The following is a 16,398-nucleotide window of genomic DNA, read 5'->3' on the forward strand; positions in this document are numbered from 1 at the left end:
CTTGCAACCCGAGATCGAATCGACTCAAGGAAAAGGCCCCTCACAACCCCAACTCCATCTCAACCACAATCTTCTCATATCCGCCAAGATACTCCACATTAATCGCCTCATCCCAAGCCTGCCTGAACAGCGACCAACTCGGCACCCACCCACCAGGCCAATCATGCTTCTTAACATCTCCAAAAGCAACCAAAACCGCACCCTCCATCAACCCTGTGACACTCTCATCCYCGCAATCTTTTATAGCATTCCACAACATTCCCAATCCCTCACAATGCAATCTCTCCTGCAAAGGTTCACAAGACCCGACTTGCTGTCGTCGAGATTTGAGGGGTTTCAAATGACTCTCATTCTTGGCTTCAATCCACGTTGCCCATCCGTTTCTCTTCGGATAGGCTTCGTCTAGCGCAGGTCGAATACAATTGTCGTAGATGAGCTGTAGATCTCGATATGGCATGTGGCCGGTTCCACCGATAGGACGAGTAGGACAGACGTTCCCCTTTGGAAGGATGAGATAGAAATGCAGTTGAAAGGCCAATGCTGTACATCCCAAATGAATGTAGGGCACTTTCTCCTGCTGTTCGGTTGGAAGAGGAATACCGCTCACATACTTTTGGAAGAGGAATTCTTCAATGTGAGATGGGAGCGGTGTTCCCAGTTGAGGGGTTGTGTTGATGGAGAAGCGGCAGATCCAGGATGCGTTGAGCACTGCAAGAGAGGTGGGGAATAACAATACCTCTTTGACGTTGGCAACATCAGAGGATGGGTGTGTTGAGAGAAGGCGATTCGAGAGAGACAGACCGGGCGTGAGTGGATCTGGCCTGCTGGGTGTGGCTTTTGGCAAAGGAGACGGTGTTATGCTTCGGCGGGGACTGCTGTGTCTTGAGCTGGGCATGAAGACGTTGAGAAAAGATCCAGATGGTTGATATCTACTCGGAGTGTTAACATCATGCAGGGCATATGTTGAGGAGTCCTTACCTCAACGCTTCACTCGATGCCTTGGCCGCCAACGTGGACAACGACCTCGAAAGTCTCTTCTGGGCTGGCTGTTCGCCAATGGTTGGCAATTCTGGTCTGCGTTTAGGCATGTTGAAGATTTGGTCGTGCTAATTTTGTCTGTTCTGCTCKAATGAATTGGTTGTAGAATGTTCAGTATTGTTGGAGACCCGCAGCTCTGGATATGTGTATCTCAAGCCACAACAACACATATAAACAGTGACAACGACACAACCAAGCTCGAGCCTTCCCAACACCGCCATGTCTCGACACTGATCTATGCGGCGTCCGATGACTGACATCTCACGGGCTAAGAGGATGAAAGGACCAGGTTGTCCTCGTCTGTCAGATTTGAAAGTTGGTCAAAGGAAGTTCCTCACACGAATCCTCAGCAACGTGCCGAGAATACGGGAAGTTGGTATTCATCGTCCTGGTGATTGCAATGTTTGTCGAAAACAATATTGATAAGTGGTGTTGAATCATGGATGCTGGGTCATGCTGACTCGTGTCGCTCGCTTCTCCGACCTAGATCCTTGATCTGTCGGGAGTCAGACGGTGCCGACCAACCCGCCTGAAAAGTGCCAGTAGTCTCTCATGAGAAGATCGTCGGCCACAGCCAAGTTGGCTCCCTGAGCCATTAGCAGGCCGACGAAACGGAAAAGTCAACGAAGAAGAGAAGGGTATTCTAGCATCATGAAAGCCGGCTCTCTCACGTCCAACGCTCTATCCTTAGATCATCCTGCGTAGAATCATTCTGGACCCTCACGCCTGCACATTCTCACTCAAATACTCCAAAACTTTGTGCTTGACCACTCCTTGGTTGTACAAATGTTGCGCCAAACCCTTCACAACCGCCACCTGCTCCTCGGCGCTCAACGCCGTGATTGCGGTCTCAATCACACTTCCCACACTTGCGTGATGTACGGCGATGAAGGATTGGTAATACATAAAGGCGAAGAAACCCATGATGAACTGGCAGTCCATTCTGTCGGTCATGCCTCCATGTCCCGGGATGGAGTCACCAAAGTCCTTGATGTTGAATGTTCGCTTGAGACCTGATGCGAAGAAGCCACCAAATGGAGCAATCAAGGATGCAAAAGACGCCATGGCGAGGATATGGAATTGCATGGGCGAGATGCTGAAGGATGTCGGGAGGAAGGTCCAGTCGTGCGGAACGAATGGAAGGGTATAGCGTTGCGGAATGAAGACCGGATTCGGGGTGCAGTTGAGTCCAGTAGTGATGTTGGCGCCGAGGTCATTAACAGGGCAGGTAAAGTAGGTGCTGCGCATGAGGATGTTGGTGAAGAAGAAACCCATCAAGATTGTGCAAATCCACGCTCCAACAAAGCCTAAACATGATGATCAGTATGAGGTGAAACGTGACCAGAGATGTAACCAACCTTCAACAGTCTTCTTAGGTGACAGCTTGATGAGCTGTGTTTTGCCAAAGGTGATGCCGCAGATATACGCAAAGATATCGTTGATGATAACCAAACTGACGGGGAGGAAGAACCAGATCATTCCCTCAAAGATGTTGTTCATGATAAAGTGTGCTTGCACGACAATGAGATAAAGAGCCATGTGTGTCCAGGCGAATTGGGTGAACTGAAACTTGTAGTGACCCTTTTGAAGGGAGCCCACGAAGAAGACAAAGCCTGGATTGGACGTCAGCAAGAACACAACCTCCAAACAAGACGACTCACCCATGACATAGAGCATGAAGCTGATGAATCGGTGGTGTGTCGCGAATGGCAACAACACACGATCAATCAGCACAATGTGCTTAAAGTAGTAAATGACGCTCTCTCCATAGAGAAAGTACATGGTCGTGCCGAGAAAGTACCAATTCAACGTTTTGGTGAATCGCAATGAACGGGCCCTGCTGGGAACGTTTGAAATGGCAATGACCTCTTTGAAGGAAATGATTTGGACGGCGGTGACAATAATTATCACATAAATGTGTCCAGCGAACATGGAACCGAAGAAGATACCAATCATGGCAAAAGTCCAGATGGCACGGGTGATGAAGGACTGCTTCTTCTTCTCATACTCCGAGACATCTACCTTGGGCTGGACACGTCTTGTCAGTACAAGTATGCCCTTGGATAGGATGAATATAATATACCTTTTCGTCCTCATTCTCCGTTGCYCAGCCGCTGGCGGTGGTGTCTGTCCGCTCAATCCTCGAGGGTCTTTCATGCCTGGAGTGAAGGCCGTGGCGCGTGGGACTCTTAGCTCCCGTGCTTCTTGACGAGCTGCGTTCGTCGTTTGGCGATTCGTAATGTGATTCCGACATGTCGCTTCTGCTGGAGCTGAGTCGGCGTTCGCGATGCTGAAATTTGACGTCCTTCTTGTGGGTACCAGGCTTCGTCATCGAGTTGGCGTTGCCGTCGGCGTTGCAGGGTGATGTGATGTGGGTGTGGCTGTGCAGGCGTATGCTGGTCACGGCAGTCGGCGGAGGGGAGGGGGGATGTCGCGGATGGTGGTGTGCTGTGCGTCGCGGGTGGGGGTTGTGAAGACGGCCAGATGTTCCTCTCAATCTCACTTCGCGTCGCCGTCGTGCATTTCGCTGTTCCTTACGCGCCGAGTGGGGTTGGATGTGAAAGTGGGTGGGTGTCTCAAACCTCTTGAGCTCGCTTCAACCAGGGTTGTTTTGCGCTTGCATCTGCGAGACGATGTCATCGCCTAATAAAGTCTAAATTTATGCGCGTCGCATTGCTCGCGTTCCCTTATCACATCTAATCACTTCACTTGGCAACCCAAACAGAGATTGGCTCAGAGATTGGCTTGCACGTTGCACAAATGGCTCGGAGAGCGGAGAGGTAGACAGATGCAATGGACGAGGACTTCTTCTCCGATGACGACCTAGACCTCAACAACGATACCCTCCAAGAACTCGAACAACACGCCATCTCCTCCACCCAAGCACCAGCACCAGCACCAATACAGCATGTTCGAGCTCCCTTCAACCCTCCCCGTCCTCGAGGAGCGGCTCAACCTCCGCCTGCGCGCCGACAAGCCCACAATGCCTCCAGTTTGAATCGAGCCAGCGTCAATCGGAATCCTCAATATCGTGCCCCAGGATCCACACGCTCGCCGTCAATCGACGTGAGACCTCAACCTGCAATACCTGAAGCTCCAAATGCGCCACCTCCCAGCGCGCCGGAGCCTCCTTCCTCCGATTACGGCCTTGACGATGAAGAAGTCATCGATCTTGACGAGCCGTCAATGATCATACAACCCGCATCGGGACTCGCACACCGACCTCTTCCCCGACAGGATCTTCAAACCGATGATGAACTGGAAAATTCAACAGCTGCAGCATTTGCGGCTGCGGACGCCGAGTTGGGAAGCCAAACGTTTGGCATATGGCAGCGAGCACCGCTTTTGAAGAGTCAGCCGCATCAATCGAGCTCCATGGACGTGTCGGCATTACAGGCACGAATTGCCGAGTTGGAGGCCGAACAGGCGAGATTGAAGCATGCAGAGCAGCAGGCTCGAGAAGAAGCACGACAAAAGCAGGGTGAAATCTCCATTGTTCGGAGCAATCAAGAGAAGATGACACGCCAGTACGAATCCAGAATATCCGTGATGCAGAAGCGACATGCGGATGAGGCTGCAAAGCAAAAGGCGGAACTAGAAGCACAACGCAAGGAGCGAGAGAAGATGGAGACGGACAATCGCTTTCTCCACCACGATCTTGCCCAGGAAGCTGATCGTGCGAAGAGGGTCAATGGCACGGCGAAATCACGAGTTGGGACACAAATGGGCACTCCGCGGAAAAGYAAAAGAACTGGTCTTGGTGATGGCTTCGATGACGATGAGGTGCGTTTGATGAGTCCCAGCAGGAGTAAAGACAAGGCAAGAGACCAGACGCCCAAAGTGGGTGCGAAAAGGAAGAGGACTGCCAACGACAGCCCGGTAGCTGCGCTGTCCTTTAACCAGCAACGCCCACTCACAATTCAACACGAAAGCTCGGAACAGACTACAACATCCGAGAGTGCTCCCGCAGAGGTAGCCGTGGTGAAGAAAGACGGCAGGTACGAGTATATGCAACTCCTCCTCAATCACCGTCCATATGAAGGCCACGCCCGGACGGTGGAATCCCTGGCCAAGTATTCTTTCCCTTCTCACCCGGAAGTGGCTCTTTCTTCCATCTTTCTCGACAAGATGACATACGCGGCAGATGATGTTGACGAACAAGGGCTGCCATTGAAGATTTCCCAGATTCTGCTAGACTTGTGGAAAAGGTGCACGGAAGACTTCTCCCTGCAAACCTTTACCCCATTCTATCTCATCATAGACATGCTTCGGTTTGTACTTCGAACGGAGCTGGCGGCAACAAAGTCTCATCTTCTTGAAGAAGCAATACCCCTTTGCGTCAGATCAATCGAACAAATATCTGTTCCCATTGCACGGGCAGCCATCAATCCCATCTTCGCTTCGCAGATGGATCGACAATTTGTTTACACACTCGCCGATTTGATAGATGTTGACGAAGTTCTCGACTTTCTTTACGACATTTGTCAAGCCGCGACTCTTTCCCCGCCGCGAATAGAGACATTCTGGCAGAGAATGGATCATGCGTGGATGTTGAACCTCCTACACAAATCGCTACCTGCAAGTCAGATCACGACCATGGTGCAAATCTTGAAGACATCCGCATTTCCCGCCACCTTTGGTGTCATCGTCGCGAACAACCCTGAAAAGCAAGCCGAGCAAGAGCGACAGATTGTTGAGCGACTCACAACTATGCTCTTCGAAATCCCCACACCATGGGCAGGATATGAAGATGAAGAAGAGCCTCCATATACCGAAGCGGRGCTTACCGAACTTCACATTCTGGTTTTGGAAGTCTTCCATGAGATGTGCTCATCAACTCACGGTGGGCTGATACTGGCCCAGCATCGCAGTGTCATTGGCAGACTCGTCCGTTTCCTCACATTACAAATCAACAAGCTTTACCTTGTCACCACCTTTTCAGACAACGACCACACCCACGACCTCCAAATTCGCTCCATCAGTCTTAGTATACGAATCCTCTACCACATCCTCAGTTCGCACGGTGATGAATTCGACGTTGTGCCCAAGTTGAGAACTGTGCTGGGCGGGTACCACAAGTTCTTGATCTCAATGACGAGGGTCGCATTCAGCGACTGTTTGGTGTTCGAAAAAGGAATAGAGGAAGTCGTCATGGAAGCCGCACACGGAATTTTGGATTACATGTTGGGGCCTGAAGAGGGTGAAATGGTTATGAGAGCTGTTGAGACGCCTAGGGGAAGTCGATCGACAGTGGTAGGCACGGAAGGTGGGTCAGGCAGACAAGAGGTTGACATGGAAGACGGGTGATGATGATTGGTCCATTTGTGAAGTAATGTATTCATGACCAAGTACGGCTTCCGCATTATGATGACAAGACAGATTGGGAACTTTTCAGAATTCCTTTTCCTGGCCATCCTCCCAATGGTTTGTGATTGTGCACATCAGAGCTGTCGATATGAGGATTGTTCATCAGGACAAGGCATCCTCAGTTATGTCCACAAAGTCCCGAGGCCTCGCTCTCTACAGGCTTGATGATTCGAAGCCCGTTAGAATCCTTGCTATTAGCAGAGTGGCCGTTACCCAATTGAGAGTGCAGTTTAGGGTGCTGCTCTTGCTGATAATTCCTTATATCGACAGCTCTGGTGCACATGACGCGCGAAGACATAATTCCCCCTCTCGATAAAGTAGTCTTTTAGGTCAAGCGGGTTCCTGTCAACTTCCTGGATAGGTATGAGGGTGTGTCTATCTACTCAAAGCGTGTGACAGCCTTCATTCACTTTGACTTGCTTGCATCATGAGATTACTTTCCTTGCACTTCCGCGACTTCCTCGCATCGTGACTTCCCTTTTGCGCCTTCCTCTCCCAACCAACCGAAACCACCACGAATCATCTCGCCATCGGCCCGCGCCAACATGGCCTCATATCTCAACCCCACGCCCGATACGCCCATCTTTGGCGTCAGCGCGCTCAAGCTCTGGCTCAAGGGCGATATTACTACACCCGACTTTCTCGCATCAAACAACGGAGCCTATGCCGACAAAGGCGGCCGCGATGGCTTCGGTCTGCAAGAACTTCATCGAGCGCTCTATCTTGCGATTCTGGAGATCTCTCTCAAACTCGATCCCGAGCTGGAGTGCGCCGCAACACAGGCCTCCGGGTTCAAGTATTGCATTGCAGTGGACGTGGATGAGTTCTACGAGGGACGAGACAGCGAGGTAAGATCACTTGTGGACCTTGAACCAGCGAAGCGGGATGTAATCATATCAACATATGATCGGGACGCGGTTTGCGAGGTGCTTGAGCAGGCTAGAGAAGAGATTGGATGGTTGGAGAGCCAGGTGAGGAGGTTGGACGTGCACATGGAGAACGCGGAGAGTATGAAGAGAATCAGGTCGAGGATCTCGTTTGTGTTCAGGCCACTGGCGAGGACTTGGGAAGTAACAAGTATTGACAAGGATGATGGCATACTGGATGGAGATGAGCAAGGAGTGGGCGGATACAACGGCGAAGATGAGGAGATACTTGAGGTGGATGAGACTGAGGGAGAAGAGCATCAGATGGCGGGAGATGATGCGGAGCTGTCCGAGGCACTGAAGAAGTCGGTTCGAAAGGAGAGACTGGAACTGTTCAAAAAGGAAGTTGATGCAGGATTCGGAACGGCCAGACTTGAGGAGGATCTCGAGGAGGGAGAGGTGCAGGAGAAGACGGATAGTCCTCTGGCGGGCTTAGAAGAGGATGGTGAGATCGAGTGAGAGAAGCGTCGCTTACAGAGAGTACATAGGTGCAAGATCAGCCCTACGATAGCAAAGCGCGCGAAATACCATACCGTCCCAGGCACTCACCTGCAGCCTTAGCTTCCACGCTCTACAGTATTTGGTTTCCTGCAAGTTTCACCCCGACTCGGCCCATTCTCCGCGTCTCTGTCCAGATGCCAGCAATGATCCAGACGTTCGCATGATGGAAGTTGAAGAGCATTTATACCATCCGCTGTCAAGACGCGAATGGAATGCCAAGTGTAGGAGGACGATCGAGAGGGGCTGTGGTCTTTGTTGCATCTCACCAGGTTCCTTAGCGCGGCATTCACGCCCCATACGCGTCATTGCTCTTGCTGTCCTTGTAGGCGACGATCGGCGGTAGATTGTGTTTACCAACTCCCCATTCATCTTCTTCTCCATCTCTTGCTGTTACAGAGCCCACACAGCAGTCAACGTCTGCTTCCCAGACGACATCACCAAAGATGGACCCCGAGGAGACAACACAGGCAGCGTACGTATCGTTCCGCGTGGAATTACACCCCGCCTTGCACCCCTGTTGAATGCTCCCATCTGCGGGCGTTATTTATCCGGCACTCTCGCCCAACACCCCTCGACCTCCAAAGACGGACCTTTCACGAGGTGGTTTCAGGCTGACACTGCAATTTGATATCACAGGACGCACAAGCGGAGCAAATCTGCCGTCACTCGTGCCCTGTCACGAATACATAGTCGCGGAGACGTTCCCAAATCCACGACCAGCACCCAGACTGGCGAAATGCCCGCCGACGATACCTATCTCACTCCCTCCCGCATTTCCATGCAGTCAATACATCCACGAACGTCGACGAGTATATCTCCCAGCTCACCCACAAAGGAAGACATGAGCGATGTTCCCAAAGTGACTCCTCCGCCCGGGGCCACTTTAGAACAGTCGGTACGGCTATTCAAGGTTTTTGAGGCATTGAGAAGCGGAGATACAAGTGCCATCTCCAAGGCTACACGAGCAGACCCCGAGACGAAGCTACAAGGGACCACGATCCTACACCTGGCCATTCAATGCGCCGACGTGGCGGTGATTGAGTATGTCTTGTCTCAGAGCGAGACCAATGTCAATGTCAAAGATCGAGACGGCAACACTCCCCTCGCTGTAGCTGCATCTCTTGGAAGACTGCCGGTGGTGAAGCTGCTGCTAGAGCAAAAGGACATTAACGACTCACTCCCCAACTATCAAGGCAAGACTGCCCTAGACTTGGCCCGTAACCCGGACATTTTCCAACTTTTGCAGCTGGCACGCTCCGTGTTCATCGACAATAATGTACGGCACATCCACCAGCTGGTTGCGTCTGGCGACTACAATACCCTCGAGCAGCTTTTGAGCGATACACGCGTGCAGTCAATGGTGGACATCAACGGCCCTGAGTTAGCCACAGACCCCGCAACGACTTCAGATGGTGGTAGTCTGCTGCACGAAGCTGCTCGTAAGAAGGATACGAAGCTCGCTCAACTCTTGCTCCTTAACGGTGCGGATCCCTTCCGTAGAGACCGCAGAGGGAAGCTGGCTCAGGACGTCACCAAGGACGATCACACTCGTGCTATTCTCAAGAAGTCACCGGCAGCAGCCGCAGCTCAACGCAGCATTCAGGAAAAGACGATTCTCGGTGAAGGTTCTCAGGCGCCCGCAAGTAGCGACGCTGGCGGACCCGGTAGCAAGGACAGTAGAGAGATGAAAGGCTACCTCAAGAAGTGGACCAACTATAGAGGAGGCTACAAACTTCGATGGTTCGTTCTGGAGGACGGGGTGCTCTCGTATTACAAGAATCAAGATGATGCGGGCAGTGCTTGTCGTGGGGCCATCAACATGAAGTATGTTCAGCTCTATCCATGACATTAAAGCCCGCGCTGACGATGTTTAGAATCGCAAAGCTACAGATGGATCCGAAAGATAAGCAGCACTTTGAGATCATGGGCAGCAAGAGCTCGGTCAAGTACGATCTCAAAGCCAATCACGAAGTCGAATGTAAACGCTGGTTTTGGGCACTGAACAATGCCATCCAATGGGCAAAAGACGAGGCAAAAGAGGAACAGAAGCGGGAGAACCAAGAGGCAAGCGCAAGACATGAGCACCTCGAGCGATYGAAGACCAGAGATCTGGACACAAGCTCGCAGCTCGGCCCGCCTACAGCTACATCTCAATTCGGAGGCAGCACACTTGGCGACCACCTGAGCGCGTACGATCCGAGCGATAACGCCGATGCCGCGTCTGCACAAGATATGCGTTTTCTCGGTCGATCTGCCGCTGGGACAGCTGACGGCTACGACGACGACGAGGATATCGACGACGATGCGAGCAGCCACGAACCACGCCCTACCAACAAAAAGGATGCTTTCAGCATCACTGCGCTGTCCGCCAAATTTCAATTGGATCTTCTCGAGCAGGTTTCCGGGGCGTTGAGCACACAAAGCCGGACGAACCCAGACACGAGACTCGGCGAAGCTAATGTAATTCAAGCGCTTGCAAGCTACGAAGTCGCTGTGGGTAATCTCAAGGGCCTGCTGAATGACATGGGCCGTATCACCAAGGATCACGAGGCGTACTGGCAGTATCGCTTAGAGCGAGAGCAGAATTTGCGAAGAATGTGGGAAGACTCAATGGCGAAGGTCGCAAAAGAGCAAGAGGCACTTGAGACCCGAATTGGGGAGAGTGAGGATAAAAGGAAGAGGACGAAGAAGAGATTGCGGGAGGCGTTGGAGGGTGGATCTCAGCAAGGAACTCCAGTGGGTGAAGCGGTAAACAAGCCATTGTTGGAAGTCCCAGCCGCCGGTATCAAGAGAAGACCGACGTTAGCTGCTTTGAGTGACGACGAGAGCGACGAGGAGGAAGAAGAGTTCTTTGACGCAGTTGATGCCGGAGAGGTGGAGGTTGTGCAGAGTTTGCCGGTGCTGGCCAAGGAGCCCTCGCAACAGGCGGCCGCGGTGAAGCAGCCAGATACTGATCTCGCAAGTGCAAGCGCCGATCCTGCATCCACGAAAGATCGTCAAAACCGGCAGACCGATATCGAGAAGAGTTACAAAGGCTATGAAGATGGGCTCAGGAAGAGACTGAAGCTGGACGCAGATAACCGTCCAAAGGTTGGGCTTTGGGTTAGTATTCTCACTCCTGCGAGGCTTGCTATTACTAACCAATTCATCTGCAGGGCATCCTCAAGTCTATGATTGGCAAAGACATGACCAAGATGACTCTTCCTGTCYCCTTCAACGAGCCAACCTCTCTCCTCTACCGCGTTGTTGAAGATATGGAATACACCGACCTCCTCGACACTGCGGCTACACGATCTGATTCAACCGAGCGTCTGGTTTACGTTGCTGGGTTCGCGGCGTCTGAGTACGCTGGTACCATCGGTCGCGTTGCAAAGCCTTTCAATCCGCTTCTTGGCGAGACTTATGAATATGTCCGGCCTGATCAGGGATACAGGTTCTTCATCGAACAGGTCAGCCATCACCCTCCCGTTGGCGCGGCATTCGCAGAGAGCAAGAACTGGACATACTACGGCGAGAGTTCCGTGCGATCAAAATTCTACGGAAAGTCATTCGAGTTCAATCCGTTGGGTACTTGGTTTTGTCACATTCGGCCCGAGGATGGAAGTCCGGAGGAAGTGTACACATGGAAAAAGGTCACGAGCAGTGTTGTGGGTATCATCACCGGCAACCCTGTGGTCGATAATTACGGCCCAATGGAAGTCAAGAACTGGACTACTGGCGAGGTGTGCTACTTGGATTTTAAGCCAAAGGGTTGGAAGGCATCTTCCGCATTCCAAGTTAGCGGCAAGGTCGTCGATGCCAAGGGCGTGACGCGATGGAGTATGGGTGGGAGATGGAACGATCGCATTTACGCAAGGCTCACTCCTGGCTATGAAGTCGCGGATGTCACTGCAAAGGGAGGTGACGAGAAGGCTTTCCTGGTATGGGAAGCGCACTATCGACCTCCCATGGGCGAGATTCCATTCAACATCACACCTTTTGTGGTTACATTGAATGATCTTGCAGATAAGTTGAAGCCGATCCTTCCACCTACGGATTCGAGACGCCGTCCAGACCAGAGAGCCATGGAGGAGGGCGAGTACGACTTCGCTGCTGAGGAGAAGAACCGTGTCGAAGAAGCTCAGAGAGCGAGAAGGAAAGCCAGGGAGGCGAACGGGGAGGAGTTCGAGCCGAGATGGTTCCGAAAGGGGAAGCATGAGGTGACTGGGGAGGAATTCTGGCAGTTTGGTGGAGACTACTGGGACATCAGAGACGGTGTTGCCAAAGGAGAGAGGAAGTGGGAGGATGAGGGGCTGGAGGAGATTTTCTGATCTCACGTAGTGGATTCCGTAGCATTGATTTCGAATATACCCCAAGCCTTTCTCGCCACGCATCTTGTCATCTGCTGGAGATGGGATTGGTTCAAGAGCGTTCCCTTTTGAGGTTTCTCCGAGCATGTGAAGAACTGTCCGCGCACAATGTTCGCCTTCGAAGTAATCGATGTTCGCTCTTAATGCCCCTTCATTCAGTGTTCCAAAGTAATGACATCGAGGTCTTTGTTTTGTTGGAGTTGCCAGTCTCCTTAAAGGTATGTAGTTGTAATGTTCCATGGAACCCTTGACATACTAATTTTTGGTTTGATGACTACGTCGTTAGTCACAAGGTTGTTCGATGTCTCGAGTCTTGACACCTCACTCAACCTGTTTCTTGACCATTCTATCGTAAGAAAACGCATCCAGCAGAGGACAGACTTGCGTAGGCTCAGTGGCGTCAATTGTGGCATGAGGAACTCACACGTAAGCGCCTCAAGACGTCCTCGCGTATTGTACTGACCAGAGCAGCACATTACGAGCCCACGACATATCAGCAATACATGGGACGATGAACCGACATCATAAAGGATATTTATCTTCGCCCGTCAATTCAAGCATCAAGCCTTACAAGCCTTCAACGGGCTTGTGGTCATCGCACACTGGCTGAGTAGCAAACTTCCTGCTCGCTGGACTGGATCACAGCCATCACTTGCGCCAATGCCTTCCAACGATTCTCTGCTCCACGCCTCTGATCTACTCAAACACTACGAAGATTACGGCGTGGTGATATGCCGCACATGTCAGTTTGCGGTTCAGCCGTCTGCACTCGCAAGCCATCTGCTCAAACACCAGATATATCGAGGCGAGCGCCGAAAATTACTCTCACAGCTATGCAAACTCCAACTGAAGGATCCAAGTGATGTTGTGGACCCCCCTTCCAGCTCATCGCCCGTTCCTGAGCTCCCGGTATACAAGGGACACAAATGTTTGATGCCGGGATGCGATCATGTATGTGCCAGTGTGAAGCGCATGGCTCAGCACTGGAGTGACGTTCACGGTGAGCGGGAATCACGAAACGTGCGAGCGAGAGACTGTTGGCTTCAGACATTCTTCAGGGGCAACAAAATCCGCTACTTCGAAGTGACTGCTCCGCTCGAGTCTCATACATCTGGGCCCGGGTTTGCGTCCCCGCCGGCGAGCATAACAACCACAAACTCGGGCGGCCGTGGCGAAGAAACGGAAATCAATGGCAATGGCAATGGTAACCTCCAGCGTCAATTAGATTCTCCCCCGCCGTTGGACATGGTCGCACTACGGTACCTTCACCACTTCACCACCGTCACGAGCTTGACACTGCCCAAATCAGACATTGAGACGACCTACCACTGGTCAATAGTTGTTGTGCAAGAAGCYCTCAAGTTCCCATTCCTGATGTACGGTATTCTTGGTCTGGCTGCCTTTCACCTTTCCAGGACCAGCTCTGAAGATTCACTCGAGAAGCAACAACACCAARAAGCGTCGACCTTGTACCAGAATTGCAGCTTGTCCGACTTCCGCGATCTAACTCAACGTCCAGACTCAAGCAATGCAGTGGCATTGATAGCCTATGCTCGAGCTATCAGCATCCAGCGATGCTGCCGCATTCCGGACTGTGAGGAAGGCTACAACGATCTAAGTCAGATTGTCGAATTTTTGCATCTCATGCGTGGCAGTATCGAAACTTTGATATCACTGCAAAAGTTCCTCCCAGACGACAGCGATTTCAAGCTTCCTATCGAAGAGTTSGAGYACCTCGATCWACACAATGACCTTCCAGGAGAGGCTCCCACGAATCCTTCGAATATCCCGCCTGACTTCCTTGCACGCCTCACTACCCTCCCTTTCCGGCTGTACGACCGATTTGCCAAGACACCCCCAGACCCTTCCGAGCTGGAGACACCCAACGCCAAAGCTGCCTGGTCAGCTTGCGTGTCCCTCGTCACGGCTTTTGAACGCATGTATGCATGTCCCAAAGTGGAGGATCCTTCCGGATATTTCACAGGGTCCAGCGAYAGCGATGAGATAGCATTAGTGTGGAGTGGATTGAATTATTGGGCGCGCCACGTTCCAGATCAGTTTTTGCGGATGTTGGAGGAGAGAAATCAACCCGCGTTGATCATCTTTGCGCATTTCTGCATACTGCCGAGGAAGTTTGGAGATCGTTATTGGTTCTGCCAGGGAGTTCCGGAAAGATTCTTGGTGTGGATCCTGGCTGTTCTGGATGACGATCTGAAGGGTTTCGTTGAGGATCTGATTTGATTTGGTCCATCTTCTCTCCGTCGTATGCCATGTGCAGATAGATGGAGTGGACTGGCAGGGGTGCTTCGTTGCGACTGCACTTGCTTGGAGTTCAATTCTGCCGTAGCCCATGAACGGGCACAAGCTGGACATTCCACCCGACGTGCTGGATCGCGATCTCATGCAGTTGCGCCTCCAGTGTTGAGGCATGAACCACATCTTGAGCTCCTCTCCACAGGACTTTCTTGGCGACAAATCGATGTTCGAAGACCAGGGCATCGTAAAGCTCGGAACAGGTTGTGGATTTCGGTCGAGGTGATAAGGTGTGCAGTGGGAAATGAACCAGTTTCAATGATCTTGTCCAGCCGACTGATGATACGACGAAGGTGGTAGTGTGTATATTTGGGACCATCRTTCCAAGAATGGATGTAGAATTGGGTTGGATGTGGTATTGGCGGATGCGTGTCTGAAATGTAATAGAGATGGTGCATCATACCCTCGCGATCTTATCACATATCTTCCATCTATCGATACAGCAATCTCCAAACCTCCTCGCCAATCGCCAAAGAACTCGTCAACCCAGGACTTTCTATCCCCAAGAGATTCACGAATCCTTCAACACCCTCCTCTTTCTTGATGTAGAAATCCTGAAAGCCCTTTCCAGCGGTCGCACTCAATCTTCCCAACTTGGGTCTTATCCCTGCGTAGCCGAGGGATATCGCATCAACATCAATGCCTGGCAGGAAAGATTGAATCTCCTCGAGAGCAGCAGCAAACCTTTCACGATTCGGCGTCGGAGCGAGATCGTTGGGAGATTCTACCCACTCGACATCCGGTCCAAAGCGCATTTGTCCGCCCATGTCGAGTGTGAGATGTGTTCCCAGACCACCAAGACCCGGAGTCGGGGCGGGATAGACGAGCGTGGATGGTTTGGGATGTGATTTGGAATACGTGTAATACGTCCCTTTGGCGTAGAAAGGTTTGATGTGTCTGTCAGGCGGCAGGATCATGTTATTTATCGCACATGCGTAGAGTCCCGCGGAGTTGACGACGGTCTCGGCAGTTATGAATGTATCTTCTTCGGGAGAAGAGCTCTGAGAAGGATGCTGAGGTGTTGGAGAGGATGGCGTGGGTTCAGTCGTTCCTGCACCTGTCCAGATCTTCCATTCCGCACCCCCAGATGAAGGAGGCGAAATTCGAGTGACGGGACTACACAGCGCCAGCGTGCCTCCTGCGTTCTCAAAGTCGCCTTGTAGATGTTGCATGAAATCGTGTGAGTCTACAATCCCCGTTGTTGGAGATTCGAGAACGCCCGATTCAGCACGTACTTCCGGCTCTCGACGTTGAGCTTCTTCTTTCGATACGTATCGAATGRGAATGGACATGGACTTGGCAAAATCGTGGACTTTTTCACACTCGGAYATTTGAGCATTTGTTTGGGCGACGATCCACTTGCCGCAGTTCATGTGCGGAATCCGTTCTTTCTCGCAAAAGTCATACATCATCTCTTTCCCCTTCAAACAAAGGCGGGTTTTGAGACTGTCCGGACCATAGTAGAGGCCGGCATGAATGACCTGAGGTTTTGCATTTCAGTCTTGATGGCGCATGACGATGCTTGAGGTGTATTGGATGGAATACCTCGGAATTGCGAGAACTGGTCTCAGAACCCACCATGCTGTGCTTTTCTATCAGCACCACTTGAGCTCCCGGGACTTGTTGCAGACGGCGGGCGATAGCCAGGCCAACTGCTCCAGCGCCGATAACGGCATGTGTAAAGTCTGCTCGGACATGACGGGAAGAAGAAAAAGAGCGGACGTGAGGAAGGAGAGAAGATGTGCGGCGAGAGAACGTGTTCATTGTGGGGTGGGAATTGGAGCATACAACGCCACTGGTATGGGTAGGTATTGTTGGAGGATGGAAATGTGACTAAAGAGGAAAAGAAAGCGGAGATCATCAGATGGAGATGAAGTTTGTGAAGAAGATGAAGGCAACTCTTC

The 16,398-nt window shown here is 51.7% G+C and overlaps 7 protein-coding genes; 4 read left to right on the plus strand and 3 right to left on the minus strand.

The window, feature by feature from the left end:
- Positions 1-40: 40 nt before the first annotated feature.
- On the minus strand, positions 41-1,088 carry RCC_09501 (uncharacterized protein; the record flags this gene model as incomplete). XM_023774743.1 has 2 exons in its annotated part: positions 41-929; positions 979-1,088. The coding sequence occupies 2 exons, from the start codon at positions 1,086-1,088 to the stop codon at positions 41-43; spliced, it is 999 nt and encodes a 332-aa protein (XP_023630511.1).
- Positions 1,089-1,758: 670 nt separating this feature from the next.
- On the minus strand, positions 1,759-3,370 carry RCC_09502 (probable phosphatidate cytidylyltransferase; the record flags this gene model as incomplete). XM_023774744.1 has 4 exons in its annotated part: positions 1,759-2,345; positions 2,397-2,651; positions 2,700-3,066; positions 3,122-3,370. 4 exons carry the CDS (start codon positions 3,368-3,370, stop codon positions 1,759-1,761), a joined length of 1,458 nt encoding a protein of 485 aa, XP_023630512.1.
- Positions 3,371-3,831: 461 nt separating this feature from the next.
- RCC_09503 (uncharacterized protein) lies at positions 3,832-6,345 on the plus strand (the record flags this gene model as incomplete). The annotated part of the gene is made up of 1 exon (XM_023774745.1): positions 3,832-6,345. The coding sequence occupies one exon, from the start codon at positions 3,832-3,834 to the stop codon at positions 6,343-6,345; it is 2,514 nt and encodes an 837-aa protein (XP_023630513.1).
- A 605-nt stretch (positions 6,346-6,950) lies between these two features.
- RCC_09504 (uncharacterized protein) lies at positions 6,951-7,790 on the plus strand (the record flags this gene model as incomplete). Its single annotated transcript, XM_023774746.1, has 1 exon — positions 6,951-7,790. The coding sequence occupies one exon, from the start codon at positions 6,951-6,953 to the stop codon at positions 7,788-7,790; it is 840 nt and encodes a 279-aa protein (XP_023630514.1).
- Positions 7,791-8,275: 485 nt separating this feature from the next.
- On the plus strand, positions 8,276-12,142 carry RCC_09505 (related to oxysterol-binding protein; the record flags this gene model as incomplete). XM_023774747.1 has 4 exons in its annotated part: positions 8,276-8,304; positions 8,469-9,656; positions 9,707-10,934; positions 10,988-12,142. The coding sequence occupies 4 exons, from the start codon at positions 8,276-8,278 to the stop codon at positions 12,140-12,142; spliced, it is 3,600 nt and encodes a 1,199-aa protein (XP_023630515.1).
- A 699-nt stretch (positions 12,143-12,841) lies between these two features.
- RCC_09506 (uncharacterized protein) lies at positions 12,842-14,422 on the plus strand (the record flags this gene model as incomplete). Its single annotated transcript, XM_023774748.1, has 1 exon — positions 12,842-14,422. One exon carries the CDS (start codon positions 12,842-12,844, stop codon positions 14,420-14,422), a length of 1,581 nt encoding a protein of 526 aa, XP_023630516.1.
- A 503-nt stretch (positions 14,423-14,925) lies between these two features.
- Positions 14,926-16,258, minus strand: RCC_09507 (related to FAD dependent oxidoreductase; the record flags this gene model as incomplete). XM_023774749.1 has 2 exons in its annotated part: positions 14,926-15,975; positions 16,040-16,258. 2 exons carry the CDS (start codon positions 16,256-16,258, stop codon positions 14,926-14,928), a joined length of 1,269 nt encoding a protein of 422 aa, XP_023630517.1.
- Positions 16,259-16,398: the final 140 nt, after the last annotated feature.

The sequence above is a fragment of the Ramularia collo-cygni genome (genome assembly GCF_900074925.1).
Source record: "Ramularia collo-cygni strain URUG2 genome assembly, contig: RCC_scaffold18, whole genome shotgun sequence".
In the NCBI taxonomy this organism is placed as follows: domain Eukaryota; kingdom Fungi; phylum Ascomycota; class Dothideomycetes; order Mycosphaerellales; family Mycosphaerellaceae; genus Ramularia; species Ramularia collo-cygni.